Source organism: Siniperca chuatsi, linkage group LG13 (genome assembly GCF_020085105.1).
Source record: "Siniperca chuatsi isolate FFG_IHB_CAS linkage group LG13, ASM2008510v1, whole genome shotgun sequence".
Taxonomy (NCBI): domain Eukaryota; kingdom Metazoa; phylum Chordata; class Actinopteri; order Centrarchiformes; family Sinipercidae; genus Siniperca; species Siniperca chuatsi.
Genome location: NC_058054.1, coordinates 2,963,307 through 2,988,320, shown reverse-complemented (window position 1 = coordinate 2,988,320; position 25,014 = coordinate 2,963,307). Strand labels below are relative to the sequence as shown.

Here is a 25,014-nt window from a genome sequence, read left to right as displayed (position 1 = left end):
AATCGAGACCTGGCGGACTCGATGGGAAGCTGCAGTCAAGGGCGAGATTCTGTTAATTGCTTCTTGGGGAGGGTGGACGTGGGCAGCGTGCACAAAGCAGAGGTGGAGGCTTGGAGAATGAAGAAAAGTTCTCCTTGTTTCACAATTAAATGCTTGCTTGTGTTGTTCAGCAGCACACAGTGGTTTTTTTGTGTGTGTTTTAAGGCAGCCACCTTAAAAATTATTTGGACTTCCAACTGTTTTTTTTTTTTTTCTCAATTGCCTTCATCACTGACGTCACATAGTCAAGTCAGTTTTGTTTATATAGCCCAATATCACAAATCGGTTTGCCTCAAGGGGCTTCCCAGTCTGTACAGCATTTGACACCTTCAGTCCTTAGACCCTTGATTCAGATAAGGATCAGATCTCAGCTTCTCTGCTCCTTTGTTTCTTTTAACCTCTTCAGGGCTGACTGCCTGATTAAATACACACATGTTATCCATGAATACATGAATAAAAATTATAATTTATAAAATAATTAATAAAATAATCCTCTTAAGATTCCTTTACTCATTTTTAACTAGTGATAGCGGAGAGAATCCCCGACTGAGTTGAATCGGGGACGTTGCGCTTCATGGTTGGCATCTCAACCACTAATTCATGAGGGCATCCCCTAATTTACATTTCTGACCCTAATATTACTGCCACTGAATTCAAACTCATAAATTACCCACAGGGATACCCTTAAATTTCCCAGTTCATCGCATACAGTTGTAAGGCAAATTAATATCGCATCTGTTTGGCCGCAAGGATCCATGGGAGGTAAATTTAGTTAGCTACTGATGTCAGATTCATTCTTTATTGTCCTCTATAGAGGAAATTTGTTGTCACAGTCTGTACAAAAGTATCATTCAAAACAAGGTTTAAACAAACAAGGAACATTACAGCACAAGTTTATTACAGTGTGCCCAGGCTATAGCTGAGGGCACAAAACTCACAGCGCGTTATTTTTATTTTTTTTTTGTGGACTGGTTGTCTGTATCATAGAATGTATAAAACATGGACGTAGTGTCCGTGAACCCATAGGTTTCTGAAGAGCCGTTGTGAAGCTCAAAGTCGGCGGCTCCAGCTGTCGCCATCTTGGCAGTGCCTGACTCCGGCTAATCCAAAAATGGGCAAAGAGGTGGAGCTGACGCGGGCCGAAGGAAGCCTGGTTGCTGAACCACCTAGCAGCCACCTGAGAGGACACCCACCTGTCACTCAAAGCGGCCACGTCCTTAATTATGCATAACTTGAAGCTTTAATATAATTTAAACGGGTGAGTTATAAAAAAGTTCACCCCCCTCACAGTTGTCATGAAAGGGGAAATTAGCTATAGAGACCAAAACGTCTATTGTAGCGGGCTGTAAACATGTTTATTTCTGCTTTAAAGTTGGCCGTTTTTTACATGGGGCTCGATGGGGTTCGACTCACTTTTGGAGCCAGCCTCAAGTGGCCATTCGATGAATTGGAATGAACTGTCCCTTTTTAAAGTGTATTTTCTTGTGTCTTAGACACAAAGGTAACCTTTTTGTAGTACTGAGCCTGAATGCATCCTGTTTAGACTCTGACAGAGGACTGAACCTGGTGCTGCTGCTCTGCTAACGCCCTGCTTTCCTTAGCGGCCCAGTGTAGACATGGTGTTACTTTTAAAGCACTCCTTCCTTGTTTTGGCTCCAGCATCCTTTTGTGAGCTTTAATGCCCAAATGTACCAACACTAAACCTCACATTCTGCAACAAAGCTCTACTAGCAGTCCCCCCGGTACATATTAAAACTTTAAATGATTGTGTATTTGCTATTGTGTATCACAGCCCCCAAACTGTGGAATAACATCCCTTTCCTCTTGAAATTCCCCTAAAAACACATTTGTAAAAACTTTCATTTCTGCAGTAAATGGTGTTTTTTGAGCCTCTGTTTTCAATTTGGTCTGTGTTTATCAATCGAAGCACAAAATAATTGGCTTTTATTATTCTGGCATGTGTTTAGTCTCATATACTTACTATAAAAATGAAGGTTATTAATATTTAATCACCACCACAGCCAAATATTCAAAGCCATGGCAGCATTTTTTACAGCTGCACCATTACATTAAATTAGAAATTTCTTCTTATCCTGTTCATCATTTCCTACACATTTCCTTTCATTCACTATAACGTGGTATATGAAGCCTGCAGGATCCTGTTTGGAATTTAAATGACTCGTCTGCCTGGTTGAACCATGTTTTTTCCCCTAACCCTAATATAGAGTTGAACACTTACTACCAATCATCGGAAGCAGTCTCCACCTTTACTAAGTTTGTTCTGGCCACTTCATTAAACAGCACCAACCCACCTTCTATTACAGGAGAGATTTTCATTTTTTATATCTCGTCCCTGCTTCTAACAAGCAATAATCATTTAATTTCCCCTGAACCGCCTGTGTGGGCCGACAGTAATTGCATTGTTTCCCTCCTGAGACCCGGCTGCCTACAGTCCATCTGTGACCGGGCTTATTGCTGCGGAAGTGATTTACTATTGCATTATTTTGTCAATATAACACATAACGGGAGTCCTGCTTGGTCTCCTGCCAGGACTGTGGATTCTTGGCAACTCTGCAGGAAATGACAAAGTTGTACACACAAAGTTTTATTTTGTATGTGGAGCTGCAGGATAAACAAGATGGCAGAGACTGTCTTTCCAAAAAAACGACAGCATGCGTCATTTGTTGAAATGTTAAAAATAGGCCCATGTTTACATTTTGTTTACAAGTGACCTCTTGTGGTCTTGTGAAAAATGACTAGACTAGAAGTAGTTTGTTACAGTGCTGCAAAACCTCTGGATGGTTGAACAAACACAATGTCTGACTTTGACACCAGAGACTGCTGTTAGCATCCCGTCTGCTAGCATCTTTTAACCATAACCACAATATTTCCCTAACCTTGCCAAGTAGTTTTAGTTGTCTAAACTTAACCAAATCTTGACAATAGACGTAACGGAGCAGAAAACACTTATATGAATCATTTTTGTAAAATTTTATGGGTCGTATTAGAAGAAACGGGCAAATTACCAATTTTGTCATTGAGTTATGAGGACTTGTTGAGCTAAACTTTAGCAATTAGCGATACAGAGTTTACCACCTTTCAAAGGCCGACACGAGTTTTCACTCGAATTTAGTATCAAACTGGATATTTTAATAAGAAAAAAAGTGGCCTTTTTATGAAAATATAACTATTAGTTACAGCTTACACATCCAGTTGTCAAGGTTTGGGACTGAAAGTTCATTATTCACCCCGGGAATAATCTTCTGGTCCTTGTAGTGAGATTGTTTCATCAACAGTCATTTGAGAATATTTTATATCAGATCATCTCTTTTCTTTTGTCTTAGATATGTCTATTTCCTTAATATATTGTAACTTGTTTAGGACTGTAGTCCTAGAATCACCTTGCCACAGTTTGAGCCGTTGTTGTCCTCCGAAGAAAGCAATAATGAAACAATACTTCTGCTTGATGTTTTGTCACCAGATAATAACACATACATTTACAAATGGATTATGATTTGAACGCAACCTGCCTTACTTCTTTTCTCTTTCCTTCCTTTTATATTCGACTCATTATGTTAGTAAAAATTAACTCAGATGCATCTAAATACAGAGAATAATGGTAACGCTGCATCTGTTAGAATTTTGTTTATCAGCATACCTCAGAGTATGTTTGGGCATATTTAATATTCATCTAACTTAAAAATATGTGTGTATTCTGTGCAGTCAACCCTCTTGATTTAAATTAAGTTTAAATAATGAATACGTATACGTAATATAAGTATGATTAAGTGTGAATCCTGATTTTAATTTTCATTTACTGTCCACTTCCTCTTTCTCTCTCTTCTCCCTCCCAGTCTTTCTTTATCTCCGTCTCCCTCCTCCGTCACTGTCTTTCTTCCTTTCCATTTTTCTTGATCAATTCTTTCATCTCTGTGAGATTCCAAGGTTTCCCCGGGCCAGTTTACGATATGTAATCCCTTAAGCATGTTCTGGGTCTGCCCCAGGGTCTCCTCCCAGTTGGACATGTCTAAAAACCGCCACAGGAGTCCTTCCAGGAGGCATCCTGATCAGGTGCTGAACCACCTCAACTGACTCCATGTGAAGCAGCAGCTTCTACTGGATGTCTGAGTTCCTCACAGTCTTTCTAAAGGCATCAGTGTGCCGGTTTGTCAGATGGTCAATCAGAATCTGAAACCCCCTCCCCTCACACCTTTCCTGTTGACAATCCAACAATCACGCCCGCTTCATGCAGTGATTGGCCAGCTGTGAGGAGATATGCAGGATTTGAAGTCACTTTCTTTTTTCATTCTTTCGCTTTTTATGTGAACGAGGAAGTGCAACACCATAATCAATCAATTGGTCAATCAGCAGAGAAAAACGCACAAAATTGCAGGTTCCACCTTCTCTAATGTGCAGATTTGCAGCTTCATCATAATGATGAAGCTGTATGATGATATTAGATAACATTTCTTGCCCACACGTTTTTTTTTTGGTTTTTTTTGCAGTTTCTATTTCCTGATTGACCACACACACACACACACACACACACACACACACACACACACACACCTATATGATTGAGGCTGGTCGATACTCTTATTTGATTTCTCCCTCTTTTTTCAGCTGCTCTGATTGATTTCTTTTCAGTCTCTCCTCCGTCTTTAGTCCTTCATCCTTCACTCGCGCTCCCTCGCCATCCATCTCTCATATCCTGAAGGTTTCTCTTTTCTGTTTTTTCTCCCTCTGAATGTTATTGCTCTCTGCACTCTCTCATCCCCCTCTCTCTTTACAGATTCTTTGCGATATGAAGAATTGATTCTGGGCTTATAGTCTCACATGAAGACTCATTGAGCTTCTTTGGGATTTTTCATATGTTAAATTAAATCAATACAATGATGGGTAATTCTGCTGTTTTCAGTCCTTTAAACTTGACTTAAGGATATTTGTAACCCAGAAAGTGTTGGATACACTAACACAGCAGCTTGTATTCACTTCCTAAAGCTTATATATTTCTAATTCTAATTTTCTAAACACTCACTGTCTGGTTTCTTTGTCCTGCTGCTCAGGAAATGTTGCGAGGATGAGTCTCCCACTTATTTGCAGATACTCTAAACTGTCTGTCTCTCTCTGGCAGGGCGGGGCACCCCAGCACACCTTCAGGGGCAGGTCAGGATGGCGAGGAAAACCCAGCAGCGCTGGCAGAGAGCTGCTTCAGGGAGCTGCTGGGCAGGGCAGCCTACGGCAACATGAACAACGCTGTCCGACCTGTGTTGGTGTGAGTACCTGAACGTTAGCAAAGATTACAACAGTGTGATTGTTTTTGCTTAAATGTCTCTCTGTGTGACAAAACTCTGATGTACCGAAATGAAAACACATTTGATGATATCAACTTTGAAAGATTGCTGTCTCTGCTGCACAGAGACATTTGTGCGACAGAAATCACTATGTGGTGTTCACATTAGTTAGGGGACCATGTTTTAACGAGGCTGGTACCGCCCCCCCAGGGGGTGTTTAGAGAATGCCGGAGGGCGCTGGAAGCAATATTTTTGAAAGGGGGGTGTTGAGGTGTTCTTGGGGGGCGTTTGTTTAAGGCGGGATTACACCAACGATTTAGTCAGATTGAAACTTGCGACTACTTGCAAAAGAATGTGATATGCAACACCAATACGACTAGACGAGACAGTGTATCATTTCCATAGTAACGACTCTTTACTTCACTGTTTCTGTCAGCTTTCTGTTGTGCAGCTCCATGCTGCCTTCACGGGAACGGGACGACAGAGGTATCATCTATAAAATTTCACCAACAGGACGTTTACTGTGTCAACTCAGGTGTTCCCCGTGGAGCAAATTAAGAGATTCCTTCTCTTGAAAGCATTATTTCTCCTGAGGATACACTGTGAACGCCATGTTATCGCCGTGGTTACAAATGTACAAGAGGGATATCCCACTGTCAGACTTCCCTTGAAAGCAACTTAGCATCCAGACACACACTATAACACTATTCAATTCAAGTGGCTTTTTTCGCATGACTGCATACAATGCAACGTTGCCAAAGCATATTAACACAAACTATGCAATCATAATAAACATAAATAACAAGAGAAGTTGGTGCTCCCTGCCACCCAAGAGGTCTTTGTGATGGAGCGCGATCCCACACAGGTGCTGAAATCCATCCCACTCAGCAATGAAACCGTGGCAGGCAGGATAAATGAGATGGGCGCTGATACCGAGCAGCAGCTGTGTGGCATCCTGCAGGACTCTCCATTCAGCCTTCAGCTGGATGAGACAACAACGCTGATGGCCTATGTCTACTACAAGGCCTCCAACAGTCAGGAGATGGCTGAGGGATTTTAGTTTTCCAGATATCTGGAAACCGACACCAAGGGCCAGACCATTATGTGCTTTATGCGTATCTACAGGAGAAGTCAATCCCAATCACCAACATCCTTGCATGCGCCACTGATGGTGCCCCTTCCATGGTTGGCAGGTAGCGTGGCTTCACCGCTCTGCTGAAGGAGCAGGTCCCGCATGTCCTCACAGTCCACTGTCTCTTGCACCGCCACAACCTTGTGGCCAAATCTAAAAGTCCACCTCTCCACGGGTCTCTTAATGTTGCAGTCAAGGCAATAAGCAAAATGAAAGCCCGTGCCCTGAACGACAGATAAATCCTTCTGCTTTTTTCCTTGGTAGGCTGCTCTTGATTTCCATTGGAACAATTAATAAGAGCGCTTCTTGTTTGGCATTTCTGATTGGCTGCTGTTTGTGATCAGTAAAGACACCTAATCAAAGTTTGAATGTCAGATTTCTAACCGTATTTGTTTAACACTCATGAATGTAATATCTATTCACATTGCTTTTTTGCTCCGTAATGATAACGATATTCCAAGTTACTGTCCAGTTAAATCAAAACTGTTATTTGGCATTCAATGACATGCTATTTTGATGATGATGATAATAATAAATTAATAATAACAAATTAATAATAATCCAAGAACATAAATACATAATAAATATATACAATATACATATAATAAATATTAGGAATAATTATCAGAATAATAAACACAATAATAATCAATGTTAATATTCAGGGAAGACAGTTAGCCTACATTTTATTTGATGGCGGGCGATAAGGGACCTGGATAATGGATAGGGGGGTGCTGGCCCACTTAACCCATTTACTACAAACAACTTGTTCTTTACATGACAGCTAGCCATTTGCTACGTTACACTGTTTGTGACATTTGAATGCATTTTTCCTGCCTTCCAGAAAACTCATTGGTTTCCAGTAATTACCATACAAAATGAAAATATATTAGCAGACTCTGAAACTTGCTACATATATGTACCTCATAACAGAGAACAGCAAGTCTGCTTTAATTTCTGTGAAAGTAACATCGTTATATGGTAATGCAGTGCAGACTTTTCAAATTAATATACCTTTTCAACCACATTACCACGTAGTAATAATAAAACTGACAAAAAAATCAATGCAGACTTGATGTTCACTGTGATGGATTACCTACTGCATTTGAATTGACCTTACGCAGCCCACCCATTTTTTTTTTTTTTTTGATTCCACTTCCTGTTTTGTCTTTTAACTTCCAGTTGCTATTGCTGGCTACAATAAATACCAGTAAAAAGTCTCACCACCTCCACCACAGATATCATATTAAAAAGACCATCTTTGGTGCAAAGTTACGTTTGGTGTTAAGTAGCTTACAGCTAGCTCTTCTAGCTAACTGTGTGTTGCAGCAGCTATTCCTAGATGAAAAATGTCAAGAGCGCTAATGCAAACTTATAATATAATGTATATTTTATTGATAATGTAATTTGGAATAATTAGCTTGTTACACAATAATATTAAATACCATGTTAAACTGGACTGTGTAACAGTGTAACTAACCAAATGAGTCTCCACCGTGTTTTGGATGAAGAAGTACTACATTAAACTGCCACTCAGACACCTTCTATATGATATATTGTTATAAACACACCTCTCAACTCAACTTATTCATCATACCACAGCTGACACTGTCACTTATTGTGATCAGTCACATCTCCTCTATCTCTCCTCCTTAGGTTTTCACCGAAACAAAGGAAGTCAAGGAGGGAACAATACAGGGTTAGATTCAAACTGCTGCAAACATGCTCAATGTGAATGCAACCTTAATGCCATATTTATTTATTTTTTAAATCAAGGCAATGTACACAAAGACCTTCTCACTAACACACACACACACACATACACACACATCCAGACAGACACACACTACATGCACACAGAAAACACAGTTGCCTTCTTATTTTTCCACTTACGTTCATTTTCTCTCACACACTTGAGCACACACACACCCTCTGACTCACTCTATATCTCAAACACACACCCACAAATACACACAGATATGCAGACTCCCAACACACAGAGGAAATTAAATGAGCTCTCTTATCACACGGCGGTTGTCGTGTGAATGCAGAACACCGTCGCCACCCAGTGACCGTCTCCCCCTCCTGGGATTTAAATATCCTCGTCGCTGCTCCTATTTGCCGTGCTGCCCCACCACTCAGCATGGTTCGCATAAAATGGACAATTACCGAGTGAACAGCCGAGCCCCGCTGAGATTTTCTCTGTCACAGTGTGTTTCTGAGCGGCTCTGAGTGCAGGCTTCACTTCGGTCCTTCCATCCTCAGCAGCTTCAGGAGGAAAGCCTTATGCAGATATTTAAATTAGTGGGTTTTTGTTTTGCGTATTTAGCCTCCCCTAGCAGTGTGGCTGCAGGGATGGTGATAGCATTCGCTTAGTTAGTACTGTATGCTGGTCCAACAGTTTGGGCTTGAATGAAAATTCTCAACAAATATTAGCTGGATTGCTAGTAAATTTCGTTAAGACATTCATGTTCTTCAGAGGATGTATCCTAATGACATTGGCAATCCTGATCCTGACTTTTCTTCTAGCATCACAAAGTCAAGTCAATATAGATATAGCCCATCATCACAACTCAAATTTGCCTCCTCGATTCGGATGAGGAAAATCTCCCCAAAAAACCCTTCAACGGGGGAAAAAATGGAAGAAACCTCAGGTGGAGCAATAGAGGGGGGGTTCCCTCGCCCAGGACGGACAGACATGCAGTGGATGTTGTGTTTACAGAATAGACCAGCATAATATAATTACAGTATGGACAATCATGATGACAAAATTATATCCAGGAGGATGTTGAGCAACTTCAGGTGTCGCCAAACAGATATGACCTGAGCCATACGACCTCCTCTCCACAACCTGAGGACTCCACTTGTCCAACATTTAGTTCACAACAAATACATCCAAAACGAAACGATTTAGTGCCTTTAACCAGAAGATTTACTTTGAAATTAGTGCTAACATAGCATGCTAAAACACTACAGTTTAGCCTGCAACACTAAAATGCTAAACGTTAGTATGTCACCATGATAACTTTATTTATGCTAACATGTTAAATGCTCTAAATTACTTCACATGCTAAGTTTGTGCATGTATTTTTACTTACGCTACTTTTTTTTTTTTTCTACAAAAAAAATGAAAAAGAAAAAACATGTAATCATGCTAAACATGTGCATTTAGCATGTTAAGAGGCTAACATGCTAAATGTTATACTAAACTTAGTATGTAAGCATTCTAAAAGCATATGCACATGCTAAATATTACCTGCCGAATGTATGTCATTGTACGCATGTTTACAAGTCAACAATAGTTGAAAAGTATTACTTAACTAGTTAACATACTAGCCCTAGACATTTGTCATGTCAGATGAAGAAATATGTCTAGACTAAACACTGCATGCTGTGTTAGAAAACAACATGCTAAACATTCTACAGTAGTAAACTTGATTGAAAACTAAATGTTATGTGCTAAATGCCACGCTAAAATGCATGTTAACATCCTAACTGTAGGTATGTATGCAAAGGTATGTTTGAAAAAAGGTGACTATAGCTACAGTCTTTTCTTCTACCTTTAATATAACCATCTATATTATACAGTAGCTGCGTAAGCTACCTCACATAGCTAACATAGCTAAAAGAGGGATGAAATGTTAAACACTTTGAGGATGCTTTGGCATTTAGAACTGATTTCCTGCTGTAAAATGCTTGATAAATTAGAGCCCTGATGTCTCAATGTATAATTTGCAGTTCTGCCATCTCTGCTCTTTATGTTGCTGCTACTGAGTTAATATTAGGGAAGAAGAGATGCTCCCCCTAATGTCTGTAGCTGTGTATTAATGGTTGTTGTCGAGCTAATATCTAAACATGTGGAAATACGGTAGTTATTTTTCTTTTCTTTTAAATATGTAATTCCATCAGTTATCAGTCCTAGATAGCACCATCAGTAGCGTCAGTAATGTTAGTACAAATGACAGCAGTAATACTGCGTGTGAAAAGTCAGAGGATGGGGTTGCCACTGGGGACAATTTGAGTTGAGGAGCCAATATCAGTGAGAACATCATGGGCTCCCAGGGGCCTTTTCATGGTAAAGCTGGAACTCATTCTGTTCACCCTGCCTTTTAATGTTGGTGTGTACTCACATAGTCCTGAACACAGAAACAGAAAAATATACAGACACACACACATACACACTTAAACTGTCTGTTTTTTGACTTGCTCAGAAGTTTCATATCACTCTCCTTGTGTATTTCTATTTGTAATGACTGTGTTTTTCTTTCGTATCACTATTAAATCAGTAGTGAGAGTCCTTTATGGCTGAAAGGATATGTTAATATTATGACCTGAAGCCCTGATGATGATGATGATGATCAGGATGCTACAAAAACTTTTATTGTATTATTTTGTACTATTTACTGTATGATAAGCTGTCAATCCATTCCGTGGTCAAATCAGTGCAGTCAGAAAAAAACTAAAGTAAAAAATAACTATGCAACAACTTTGAATGAAGTAAGTACCATGAACAGTAGGTCCATTTCATCACCTTTAATTGGTGATAACTCGGTGTCTGTCAGCAGGAAGAAAAACACAACAATTAACAGCCAGATCTTGAAATGTAGCAACGCAATTGGTGCAGAGACCAGAGAGAGAAAAGTGTTCATACAAACTAAAATTAAAGGCAATGACAAAATTTGAGCTGATTTTAGTCGTCTTTTATTATAACTGTTTGTTAGCTTTGTTGTGCAGTTTTACTTAAGCCAGAAAGACACTACAGGTTATAACAACTGTTTATAACAATGATTTGGACATGATGAGATTTTGGAAGCGTGGCTCTGTGAATGGTAACATTTCTCCTTCTGTCCACCACTTTGGTCCAGACTGAAATATCTCCACAACTATTGCAAATGTTGCACAGACATTCATGGTCCCCATATAGTACAACCTACTGACTTGGTGATTCCCTGACCTCTCCTCTAGCGCCACCATGAGGTTTATATTTGTGGTTTCGAGTGAAATGTCTCAACCTCTATTGGATGGATTTTTATGAAATTTGGTTAACACATTCATGTCCTCCTCAGGATGAAATTTAATTACTTTGGTGATCCCTTAACTTTTCATCTAGCGCCATCATCAGGTCAACATGTTAATTTGTCCATTACTTTGGTTTATGACCAAATACCTGCAAAACTAATGATATTCCCATCAGCCTCAGCTGTACTTTGTTTAGTGCTAATTAGCAAATGCAGGCTCACAGAGCTGCTGACATGCCTGTAGACTCTGTCTCGTTTTTAAGATTTTCTTTCTGCGATAATTGCAAAAACAGCTCCGGTCACCATGGATAGCTTATACATGTTAAGTTGCAGTTCGCAATTTGAACCCTGAAATGGGTACAGTCTATTTTTCCTTTTAATCATGTTGTCAAGCATTCTGGAGCACTGGAAATAAAATAGCCTCTTTGATAATACATACACACTGAGGACTGTTTTAAACTGGCTGACAACAAATGATTAGATTTGTACTATTCTGTCAAACTAAAGCTACTGTAAGTAAATTGCATTGTACATTTCAGGCTCTTGGCTAACACTCAGTAAACAGGACTTTTATTGAGTGCAACAGTAGAATAAGCTGCAGTTCACTTAAACGTTACAAACAATCAATAGTAAAGCGCCTGAAGGTCTGAGCCATAATGGCCTGACAATTTACCCAATGTCTGTCACAACAGAGTGATATAAAGTACAAAGAGAGAAAAGAAAGAAATTAAAGCAATAAGAGACGGGGGAAAGTAAAAGGCTTGTGTGTTTCCATAATTCAGGCGTCTCCAGCTGGGAGATAACTGAGTGATGTCTCTCAGGTCTGCTGCTGCTGTCTCAGCCATCATCTCTAAATTTTAAAACTCTGATTTGCTCTTTTGGAGAAAATTTGACGGCGGTTTCAGTTTGCTCGAGGTCATGCGCAGAATGAAGCGCAACACAAAGCGGTTAACTGCTGCGGACTACATCTGAATGATCTGAGTGATCACAATATACATTTTCTAACCTGGTGTCCTCATCCTCTGTAATATTTTGTGCCACGCTTGAGATTTTTCACTCCAGTCCTGACAGGATCAGAGAGTAGAGTTAAATAACTCCGGGAATTTGGAGATGCACAAAATGAACTTTTCCACCATTCTTCTCTAAAGTAAAATTGTCTCGGCCATATCTTTCATCTCCTGTAAAGGCCAAAATCCCATGTGTGGAGGTCGTTGTATTTGGGGTCAAAGTTCAATTTATTTGAACCAGTAAAATGGTGTAAAATTATGTGTACAAGTTTATGGCGTCTTAATTTACGATAGTAGGCCTTAAGTTCTCTACACAATTGCTTTACGCTGTTGTGAGCTGTTTTCCTATGGAGGGAGTGGGACCAAACGTGGTGGCAGGGCCATCTTTAAAGATTATATGCCCCATGAATATACTCAAATTTCAGTCAGTTTTTTCCATTCTAGTTTAATTTGTTTAGCCTTGTTGTTAGACTGACGCAGCAGCCGTTCATCCCTCAAATTGAATTATTTCTTGGTGTTTCTTTTTAATTGATGGTAATTTAGACTTGCAGTCTTTTTGTCTACTATTGCTGTCGCTAATTAATTCTCTAGAGACCCTTCCCAGAAACCAAGGACACTTTGATTAACAGGATTTCCAGCACTGATTGTGAGAGAACCTTGTTTGATGTAACATTTGTTTGTGACATTGGACCGTTGCAATCAAGAGCTTGCCAGTAACCATATATCAGAATCATATAAAATAATATAAAAAGACACTTTTTCAGCCTTGAGTCAAAGTGACAAGTAGTAAATAAGTTGAGCTGTAGCAACAGTAACCAACTGCTGCTTGCAAATTTAATCAGGGAGCGAGCCTCTTAATGCTGCCATTAACAGTTAATTACATAATATTACTGTGACTGCTTGACATCTGTAGGGCCTCTTCAAGAACCGAGCTGCATTTAATCATTTTTCTCGCCCCTCACTTTCCCTCCAATTGGTTTCATTGGTTTTTAGCTTTTTCAGTTAATTAGTTTAAAGCTCAGCATCTTTTCCTCTTCACTTTCCTTTTTTCTCCTTCCAAAATGCATCATAACCTGTTAGTTTAAAAAGGAAATGTGTTGTTCGGGTAAGATTTTAGGAAATATGCTCATACTCTTTCTTTCTGAGAGTGAAATGAAACACATTGTGCCTCCTTTGATTTAACTTGTACATGATCAGAAATCTAAAAATGACAATTTGTGGGTTTCATTTTATTCATTTGTGTCATGTCTAGCTCATCTGTCAAGAGAAAAGGCAGAATAAGGGTGGTGTTGCAGCGCTTTGAAACCTTGTAGGAAGGAGGTTGGGGTGGATTATTTTGATTCAACAAACCGTACGAGTTATTGGACGTGCGAAACCGCTGTTAGTTTCCCATTTCCTACCAACAATCAACATTTCTTTATACCATGACCTCAACCAAATATCTTTCTCAAAAATTGCTTTGTTCCTTATTCTGAAATGGTGATTAATTTTGTTGTTTTGCAAGAAGAGAGACGTAGTAGGCAAATAAACAGACCTGCTCTGGTGTCAGTATTTTATATCAGACAGCTTGTGAACAGCCACTCATTTATTCATTCACTCACTCACTCACTCAGCCCTTCCAAAATGGATGTGGACAACACTGGACAGAGATTACATAGACAGAGTAAAAATGGCCCCTCGAGGTTGTGCTTGTCCTCAGAGGCGAGTGAAGTCTGCTCGTGGACGTGTGGCTGGCAGAATGTGGACTCTTGTCTGCAGCTCCTCTAGTACTTGTTGGGTTCTTTTTATGGCACCTAGTCTTCACCTTTGTGGTTTCAGCTTTGATGTTTGTTTTTCCGATGTGACGGCTTGCTTTTCTGGGTCTCTGGTTACAGAAAAGCTCAGTTTGAACTGGTGCAAAAAATAAATTAGATATTAGCAGAACGTTTTAAACAGGCTTCACATGTAAAACACTGTCCCTGCTTTTATTGCATGTCTTCAAGCTGTCGTTTTCCAGGTAAAGCAGTTGTTTATTGTAGCAGACGTATCTCCTCATCCTCTCCCATGTCTATTCCTGTCTTTTAAACCCTCTTCTCTTTCTTTCCATCCAGGGTTTATTAAAGTGTCTCTGTCTGTGTGAATCACTCTGTCGATGTCTGTCTCGGAGGAAAATCACTTCTTTACCTGCATAACACAATAACCAGGAGGAGGAAAAGTTTTGAATGAACGACCTCCATCTTTATTTTCAGAGATGCACCTGGGTGAAACAAATCTTCATTTCTATACTTGCATGTTAGAATATATGTAAAACCTCTTAAGCCAACAGCTGAGGATGTTGAGGTGATTTCAGCTGATTAAGGAGGGTGGACATAACATGTTGCGGTTATTGTTTAGTATCAAATCACAGAATGATTAGTTCATGGTGATTCATAACTTTAATTTATACCATTTTTCTGTGATGACTTTGGTTTGATTTAGAAGAACCTGTCGGTAGCTTGTTCTGTGTCTCTCCAGTATATCACAAAGATCTTTCTCCCTCTCTTTTTAGCTCCGGTTTGGTCTCCGCCAACTCCTGGAGAAAATATCTGGCTCTTTAGCTGCTAAATGTCTCTTCTAACTGTGTCTGTCTGCTGCTTGGTGCTGAGCAGGTGGTGTACGGTGGGTTTATCAGAGCTTGTTTGATGAAAACTGCTGCTGCTGGAAACACTGAGACCGAACTTTAGCAGTAAATGTGCCGCGAAACGAAGAGCTGAAAGAGACTAAAAAGCTCTGTAGAGCTGCAGAGTTGATGATAATTCTCACCAACATCCGCTGGTTCCAGCTCGTCTAATGTAAAGATTTGCTGCTTTTCTGTGATTTATAGTAAAATCCTTTGGGTTTTGAAATCTTCTCGGACAAAATAAGCATTTTAAGGACTTGGCTATGATCTCTAGGAACTTGTAATGAGCATTAGTCCATATTTTTGCCAAAATAATTTGTTGGATTGATTGAATGTTAATTGTTTGCGGCCCTGCGTATGTTGTTCCCGCTGTACTGCAGTCGGGTCTGTTTCCACAGTCTGAGACAATCCCATAATCCTTTTACCCAACACCTCCTGTCTTCTCTGTTGACACCCAGTCAGCACTCATCTCAGGTCTGACACCCGACCCGGGATATCTGCCGAGCACATACACACACACCTGCCTTCAGCCTCCAATAACCAGTGTTAAAGACTGCAGTTGTACTGAGTGTGTCATCCTCACACTCCCAGTCTGTTACTGTAAATGAGTGTGTGTGTTTGTGTTTAGGCAACATCTTCCCAGTGTTGCCTCCAGCTCTCACTGACTCGCTGGCATCGTGCGCCCCCTGCAGGCCAGACAGCGCCTCATCAGCTGGTGCAGTGTTGTTTCTTTCTTTGTAAACCCAGTGAGTGGTGATGTTAGAGTGACTGAGAAAGATAGAGTGGTCTGGTGTGTAAATCAGACAGCTAACAGTGTTGATGTGTCTAAAAGTTTGAGTGTAGTGGAAGATGTCTAATAGAAGCTTTGTGACCTGATGGAGGGGTTCTGTACGGTGACACCAGGTTTTCATGACTCATAGTTCATGTTTTATTCAGCTCATTTTATTTTCTAATGTAGGCTTCTAAATATTTTACTGCCAGGTAAAGGAGGTAAAATGTTCTTTAAGAAGGCACATGATGGAACTTTTGGCTTATCCCCCTGTAGCAAAAAGTAACTTATACATAGACTGTTTGAATAGTACTTTGGCAAGTGCTTTTCCCTATTATTCACTGTGCTTTCATGCTTACAGTGCACTCAAAAACATTGACACCCCTGTGCTGTTGTCATTACTACAGACACCGATCCACTCCTTTATATCTGCCAGTTTAGTTCACTTAGTTTCTAGCAGCGTCACCAATACTGGAAATACAGCGAGCATCATATGTCCCACAGGACACTTTATGACAGGTAGCTGTTTTCACTGGTATATACAGTATACTTTCAGGTGTAGCTTTTCCACTACAGGTGTATCATTTTTTCAAACCCAGTGGGGCCACCCACACTGAAAGTCGTAAATATGACTATTGAGGCTTTATGCAGGTGCAGTGGAAGGTATGAAAGCAACAGAACAGGACTGAATGCATTCATCATTGCAGTCCAGTCTTTAATTTTTCTCTTGATTAAACAGCTGCCATGCGTCTCCTCTGTCTGTCTGCGCGTCTGTGGGTGAAACCAGTTCTCCTCCTGCAGGGAGGAGAAGGAGGAGGAAGGGGGAGCGTCTTCAGACTATAAATAGCAGGGATTGGGGTTAACGGGCGGTGGGAGGAGTGTTTTGGGGGTTTGGATTGACGTCATGTTGGTGAACTGTTCTTATACAACCAGCTTCCAAACCTCTTTATCGCTGTCCTCTGCTTTTTCCTTTCTTTCCCCTTGTTCCTGGCTTTCTCTACTTCTTCTTTCCACTCTTTTTTTTCTGCTCTCTCTCTGCTATCCTTCTTCCTTCCTCTGCCTTTCTTTCACTTACACTAGTTGTTTGTATCAATCCTGCCAGACTGTTTAAAATGGCTGCTGTGACAGTATGTTTAAACTGAATCATCGATTGCGAGGGCTGGGTATCATTTCACTATAGTGCTGTTACAATACAAGTTTAGACTTTGTTTCTTTTTTGTGAGCATGTTCGCATGCTAGCATGGCTGTAGGCTCTTTGTTTTGTTTTAGATCCTTTCCCCTCAGAAAGTACAGATGTTTTTGATGATCCACATTATTTTAATAGATGTGAGATAAAAGTTACTCTGCTTTAGTGGCTGATTTGAGATCAAACTTGACGTTCTTGTCTGTTTTCTGAACTCAATATGTTGGTTAGACTTTGAAGTCAGTGATGTTGAAGATCCTCTTGATGTAAGCAGGTGGGTGAATAAGTCAACCTCCTGCGTGTGTGTGTGTGTGTGTGTGTGTGTGTGTGTGTGTGTATGCAGACATAAATAACAGATGTATGTAATAGATGAGCTTACCTTGAGGCTGCAGGTCGGCTCCCACAGAGATGAGTAAATCTGTCGTCCTCCATCTGCCGCTGTCACTCATCATGTCTTCTTCAACACCCACATGATGTTTTATAAAACTTTGGACCTCGTGTATATCTCATATCTGTGGCTTCAGCTCAAAGTCCAAGTTTAAATATATGGGTTTACTTTTGTCCTTTTTCTAAGATCAGTGGTGGGATGTCTCGTGTTTCTCTTCTTGTTTCTCTGCTTTTTGTATATCTGATCCTCCTCTGCGTTATCTAATTATATCTGGCTATCTTTATCTCAGAGTCTGTCTTTATTCAGTTAAACAGTTGGGCCGCATGATTATGGTTTAAAGGATGTTAATGATTATTTTGCTCAATATTGAATTTTTCGATTAATTTGTAATAAAACCTCAAACGCTGACATCTGACCGCTCGACATCTGCTGATGGAAAAAGCAGTTACTGGCCAGAGGTTAACTAATACATGGGCCGGGCCGATATCGACGAATATCGGCTTATTGCAGATATATTAGTTTGATGAAGAGTGCAGTTGTTGGTCTCAATATTTGAAGTCCTTTTGATGTAATTTGTAAGACATGATGACAACTCGACAATATATTCCTCAGTCCCCAGTAGTTCAGCATTTGGAACTTTTCTGCCCGTTAAAATACAACAGACACACATCTGGTGAAGTTGGACACTTTGGGATTGTGCATCAGCCCTGCAGAATGACAATGCTGTCTCTATCCTAGTCCGGCAGAAGAATCATAATAAGGGTGCCATTGATTGGGTGAGAATATTAATGATCTACTTTTTTTTTTTTTTTTTTCTGTCTTCAGTCACCTGGACAACCACCACCTGTGGGACCCCAATGAGTTTGCTGTTTCCTGCTTCAGAATCATCATGTACTCCATCCAGGTACAGTACAGAGACCAAGACCAAGTTACCAACAGCTGAATCAAATAGATTTGAAATACGTGTAGTTCTTCATTTCTACTTTGTCTTAAGTTTTAAAGTACTACATCAGCATTACTTTAAAGGTATGTCATGCAACTTTTTACATTGGAGATCTTGGTGTACTGTTAGCCCCGCCCTCCTCTTTCTCTTGGATCTCGCTCCAGCACCTGTCAGTTATCTTGACGAGCTGTCATCCAGCCCCAGGCTTGAAGTCAGCAGCGTCCCTGAAACCTCCACAGGCAGATGGAGAACACAGCTGATCACTGTGTTTCTGAGATCCACTGTCTTTTTTTTTATTTTTTCTGCTCAACTTCTGCTGCTGATGTAGTTGTTGGGGTATTGTTTCTGCTTTTCAGAAGGTTCGTCATCCAGGCTACGTATCGACTCCCATATAACCAAGGGCAGGATCAATACTGTTAGCAGGCTTCTCTGTTAAAGATTTTAGAAGCTGTATCAACATTTATTTTGAGTTAGCCAAACAAAATGAAACTTTTCAAAAAGGAAATTTTGAAGTTACAGAGGGTTGAAACTTGTTGGATTTCAAAAAGACCAACAGAGTGATGGGTCTGTTGCTCAGTAAACCATGGCTGACTGTGCATGTCATTTTCCAGCCCGATATGTTCTGTTTACCTGCCTCGTCTGCTTTCCTTTTTCTTAGAAAATCTGAGCTCAGTTTCTTAAAAGATAAACTGACTGGATTTTGTAATGTGTGCGTGTGGGGTAGAGTAACAAATGCGTTATGCAGCAACAACAATTGCGTATGTATTGAGGAAATGGATCAGACAATTGATCACAGAATGGTTTGTTTTCTTTTGATTTTTTTTTTTTTTTTTTTTTTTTTTTGCTGTGGTGACACAGATTTTATAAAGCAGTCATTAGATTAGAATATCAACATTTTATCCTTAAAGGCCCTGATATCAAATTTTCTCAACCAGCTTCTTGCTATGAGCAATGTGCCAAAAATGTCTTCTTAAGTTTGAACAATTTAGTTTATTTCATGAGAGATTTCTGGTTTTGTGTTTTTGCCTGAGCTCTTCTCACTGCTTTTGAAGTGGGCGGGGCTCAGTTGGAAAAGGTGATGTCATGTTCTTCTGAGCACCAATCAGGATTTTGCAATTTTTAATCAAAATCCTTTTACATTGTGATGCTGACTTTGAGCAACCCTAACACACACACACACACACAGAGCAGCAGCTACTGTATGTTTACCGTCAGACTGTTAATACACTTATTACTGCTGTCAGTTACATTTTCCAACATCCATCTAATCTCTTTCTCTCTCACAAATAGCCCAGACCTCCATCCCGCTCCCTTTCTCTTTCCTCTGTCTGTTGGTTTAATTGGTCAGTCGTCCAGGAGTTCCCAGGTGACTCTGAGCTGCTGCCACAGATAAAACACAATCAATAGTGCTGGGGTCTGTGTGTGTGTGTGTGTGTGTGTGTGTGTGTGTGTGTGTGTTTCTCTGTGTTGATGCCACAGTGTGTCTTGTGGGGTTTTTGTGCATGTATGTGTTTGCCAGTGTACGTGATGTGTGTGCTCTGTGTGAGTGTGAGACAGGAGCTGGCAGAGTTTTGTCTCTCTGATCTGTCTGGGGGGGGTTTCGGTCTCTCTGCCAGGAGTCGGCGACAGGCGTCTGTTTGATCTTAGTGACAAAAAAACAAACGCACCCCAGGTTTGTCCTGCAGAGACGCAGAACATTCTGCTTCCAGGAGGAAACGACAGAGTTTGGACCATTTTGAAAGAGAAATCCATCCTAAAGCAGCTGCTGAATGTGTTCTTTACATTTCGAGATCTAGCTGAGATCCAGCAGCTCCAAGAAAATGTTCAGTGATCTAAAACATCAACGGTAAACATCAGGATTTGCTGTCAAGGGTTGGTTTCTAAAGCTGCCATTTTGTGCCAGTGCTCAAATCGTCGCAAAGGGTGAAATCCAAACTGGCTCGGTTCAAAGCTAACAAAATCCACCTATCAGCACCTCTAAAGCTCACCGATTAACACTTTATGTCTTGTTTGTTTAATAGGTGCAAAAAGATTCAAGGAATTTACCTGTTTATAAAGTCCATTGACCAAAATGTTGTGACTAAATAAAATTAGTAGAGGTGACCGACAATGTGCTGGATTTCTGGTTCCTTCTCAGTTTAAATATCTGGATAAAATTAACATAACATATACTTTCTGAAAAAGTGGGCAGTCGCATTTAGCTCTATTGTTGTTCCAAACATGATTAGTGTGGATTCGTCTTAAATCCTTTTTGTGTCTCTGTCTTTGTCATCGTCCAGGCTCAGCACTCCCACCACGTCATCCAGCAGGTTCTGAATCACCTGGACACTCACAACAAGAACGCACCGCGGGTCAGAGCCGGCATCGTCCAGGTCCTCCTGGAGACGGTGGCCATCGCTGCCAAGGGCTCAGTGGGTGAGTTACAGGACCATACTGGTTCCCATTGCTGGACCAGTTCCTCAGGAGATGGTAGAGAAAATAACAAAATATCACAGTTTTGATAATCAGTTGATCATTTAAAGGTCCAGCGTGTAGGATTTAGTGCCATCTAGCTGTGAAATTGCAGATTCCAACCATTTTGATACCGCTCGCCTCACCCTCCCCTTCAATGCGTGTAGGCGAAACTACAGTGGCCGCGAAACTTGCGAAAAACTCAAATGGCCCTATCTAGAGCCAGTGATTGGTTTGGTTTGTCCGTTCTGGGCTACTGTAGAAACATGGCGGTGCAACATGGCGACCTCCGTGGAAGGGGACCCGCTCCCTCTGTAGATAAAAATGGTTTATTCTAAGGTAATGAAAACAAACTATTCTTATTTTCAGGTGATTATAATGAAAATGAAAACATACTTATAAATATTATATTCCGTTTCTGCCAATAGCTCCTCCTAAATGTTACACACTGGACCTTTTAGTCATTTTGAAACCAAAAAGTCAACCATTCTCCTGTTCCTGAAAAGTTGATTTGTAAATTGTAAATTCAACATCTTTATATTTTGAACTGCTGGACGGACAAAGCAAGTGGTTTCAAGACATCACCTTAGGCTCTGAGAAATAGTGATTGACATTTTCTGCTAGTTTGTGACATTCTATAGACTAAACAATTCATTGATTAATCAGAATAGGGGGGCCGCATTCCCTGTTCCGGGCAAGGTGCTGCAGCTCCTTCTTGGCCGGTTCATATAGGGTCTGTGAATCACTCTTAGTCTGGCCCATCACCTGGGACCAATTTGCCTTGCGAGACCCTACCAGGAACTATTGCCCCTGACAGCACAGCTCCCAGGGATGCAGAAACCCCTCCACCCTGATAAGGTGGATTTTCAGAGGGGAGAATTTTAAATTCAATGTTAAATGAAGGTGGAAAAAAAATGTCCAGTAAATTTATTATACTTTTATTTAAATTACTTTGAGAATTTTGAATTTAGATCATTATGCTTTTTGTATTTAATTCCTCCAACCTGTGTTTACTGCCTCTGCCTGGGAAAAAACAACCTTCCTCCTGGATAGGAATGATTCAAGAGTCCAAAAGAAGTGATGTGTACACCTTTGAAAGTGAAAACCCGACTCCTCCCAATCTGTGGCTCGGTACAGTATGATAGTGTGGTTAGATTTGTGAAGTGAATGTATAGAGCAGTTTCTACAGACTTTCCCCCACACACCTGGCATCAACAAGCATCCTGGGTAATCACAGTGTATTTATGTTCAACAGAAACACAAAGCCAAAGTGACGATACAATAAACTGATGATAGAATTACCTAGACATGCTCAGAAACTCTTCATTTGCAACGAAATGTAAATATAGTCCCATTTATTTATTTATTTATTTTTACTAGGATCCTCTCCTCTCTTGAGATCTAAATCTCTTTTTCAAGACAGTCCTGGCCAAAATTGCAGCCCAAAGGTTATAAAGTAAGCTGAAAAATAAACTTTGTTTTCCTGCACAAACAGAATCTGAGTCTTCAGACTGAAGCTGAGGTGTAACTCATGTGAGAGGAAGTGAAGCCTATATGATATGAGACGCATGGTAATGCCAGGCGAACAAAAGGTCTCCGTTTATACCAACAGATGTTATTACTTAAATCTAAACATTCACTATTGACCAGAAATACAGAAACACCTGTATGATGTAGTGAAATCCAATCCAACAGCCCTGCAATAACTTTAAGAGTCAGTTACAAAAACACAGATGTTCTGACTTCTCGAGTGGTATCAGTCCATGCAGATAGTTTAGTTTTCTTTAAGTTTGAGATGTGTCTCTGAGGTTTCTGATTTCACCCCCAATACAATTGAGGTTAATAGAATTTAGTTTGTAGTGCTCATTGCATTGAAGAATGCAATGAGCACTATTCAATCAATTTGTAATTTGATGAGGGTGAATCGACCCTTTTAAAATGTTTAGATTTATTAGAGAAGAGTATTAGTTTTTGTGTTGAGTCAGTTCTATGGTACATGTTAAAGGTCCAGTGTGGAGGATTTAGTGGCATCTAGTGGTGAAATTGCAGATTGCAACCCTTTGAATACCGCTCGCCTCACCCTCCCCTTCCAAGCGTGTAGGAGAAACTACAGTGGCCGCGAAACTCGCAAAAAAACGCAAACGGCCCTATCTAGAGCCAGTGATTGGTTTGTCCGTTCTGGGCTACTGTAGTGCAACATGGCGACCTCCGTGGAAGGGGACCTGCTCCCTCTGTAGATTAAAAACGGCTTATTCAATGGTAATGAAAACACAACTATTCTCATTTTCAAGCGATGATACACTAATGAAAACATACTTATAAATATTATATTCCGTTTCTGCCAATAGCTCCTCCTAAATGTTACACACTAGAGCTTTTGAGGCTCTTGTGTTCAACTACACTATATTGCAAGGTGTTTCTAATATTTTGTTCACCTCATTTACACACGAAGAAGCAAAAGTATTAGCACCTGAAAATATAATCCAGTCCAGTACTACACACTTGGATTCATTACATATACAGAGGTGAGTCTGAATATGTGGGGGAAGTTTCTGATTCAGATCAAGTTGTGATTTTGTGGCCCAGTGTTGGTGCTGTAGAATAGCACAGTAATGTGATGCTGTATCCGGACCTGTGTAATGTTACCTCAGTAGACAAGAGTAGATTCAATGTAAAATGAACTTTTAGAAATCATTTAATTTATCATTTTACAGATGAGAAGATGGATATCAGTTTCATCTGTGTCTCCAGTAGAGATGTATCCTGGATGCATTTAGCCTAGCTTAGCACAAAGACTGGAAGCAGGGGGAAACTGCTAGCCTAGCTCCATCAAAAACGAAAAATCCACCTTCCAACAGCTCCCAAGTCTGTCTGATTTACTTTGTTGTTTATTGAACAGGCATAGAATCAAAAATATTTGAACAAAACCCAGGCTCCTCTAAGTTTGGATGATGGTTTAAGTGGCTTAAATATGCAATTTTTCTACATGTTTTTACCAGAATGAGAGATGATTTAACCCTCTTAGAAAAATCATCTCTAGTAATTGCTATTGTATTGTGATGTGTAGATGTTCATGTTTTTGTTAAATAGCACACATATTTGTAACTAGTCTTGCATTGTAATCTAACTTCTTATGTTTATTTTGTCATAGGTCTTCTTCACAGGTCTTTTTTGGCCATTTTTAAATTAATTTAAATTTACTAATTTTAGGTGTCTATATCGTACTTGGAAAAACAAAATAACCAAAAAAATCTGAATCCAAAAAGAAGAAAATTATTTAAAAATGTTAAAAATATTTTCTCAAACTGGATTAAGAATCTTTTTGGGAAGGTTTTCTCAGTGTTGTTTCCATGATTTTTTAAATTTAATGTGCCAAAGGCGGGAGGGGGTAAGCCAGTCAGTACTGACTTTGTCATAATCTGAGGTGTTGCTTTTTGTGACAGAGTGAATTAAGACAGAGAAGATGTGCAAACGTGATCAGCAGCACAGATACAAGTCTGCAGTTTATGTCCATATTTGATGCCCATAGTTTTGTTTGTCTGATTTTTGTTTTGTTTTTTTTTAAACTCTGAGATCTTCACTTGAATTTATAATAAAGCTCTGAAAGTTTCCGAAGATACCAAATATGTCAGGTTGAATTTTGGGAAAATGTGTATAAAATGGAGTCTTGGGTCTTATTGTAAACATTGTAAAGCTTCAATGAAGAACTGGAACACACTGATACAGACTTTATATTATACTGTCAGACACTGTGGAATAAGATGATTTTTCAGACCTTACAGCCACTTAAGTGGAAATAAAAGGGGAAAATCAGATGTTAAGAGCTTAAATGAGACAAAAACATTTCAAAAATGTGCTTTCAAATTAAATAAATAATTTTTGTCAGCAACTTTTCTTGAGGAAAGTTTGACGGTCGTCGCTGCTTCAGTCATATTGTCACACACACTACCATGAGTTGGTAGTTTCCCTGTACTGGTAGCAGCTAAATTCTCTGCTCAAGCGCATAACAGCAGGAGTTGTTGAGTGTTCCTCTATTCTCCGCTCAGTTTTTCATACTTTGTTCTAACTGGAAACCTCTCGGCCACAAGTCCACAAGTCTTTAACGTTGATACATCTCTTCTATGGTGTGCGTGTGTGTGTGTGTGTGTGTGT

General features: G+C 39.9%; 1 protein-coding gene across 3 annotated transcripts in view; it reads left to right on the top strand.

Annotated features, from left to right (window-relative positions):
- Positions 1–25,014, top strand: part of efr3a (EFR3 homolog A (S. cerevisiae)) — a 134,240-nt gene that overhangs the window by 76,677 nt on the left and 32,549 nt on the right. For all 3 annotated transcript variants that reach the window (XM_044218574.1, XM_044218572.1, XM_044218571.1), the window contains 3 exons: positions 5,174–5,314; positions 18,294–18,372; positions 20,691–20,826. In XM_044218574.1, coding sequence (XP_044074509.1) covers positions 5,174–5,314; positions 18,294–18,372; positions 20,691–20,826 — 356 coding nt within the window. The remainder of the gene's footprint in view (positions 1–5,173; positions 5,315–18,293; positions 18,373–20,690; positions 20,827–25,014) is intronic.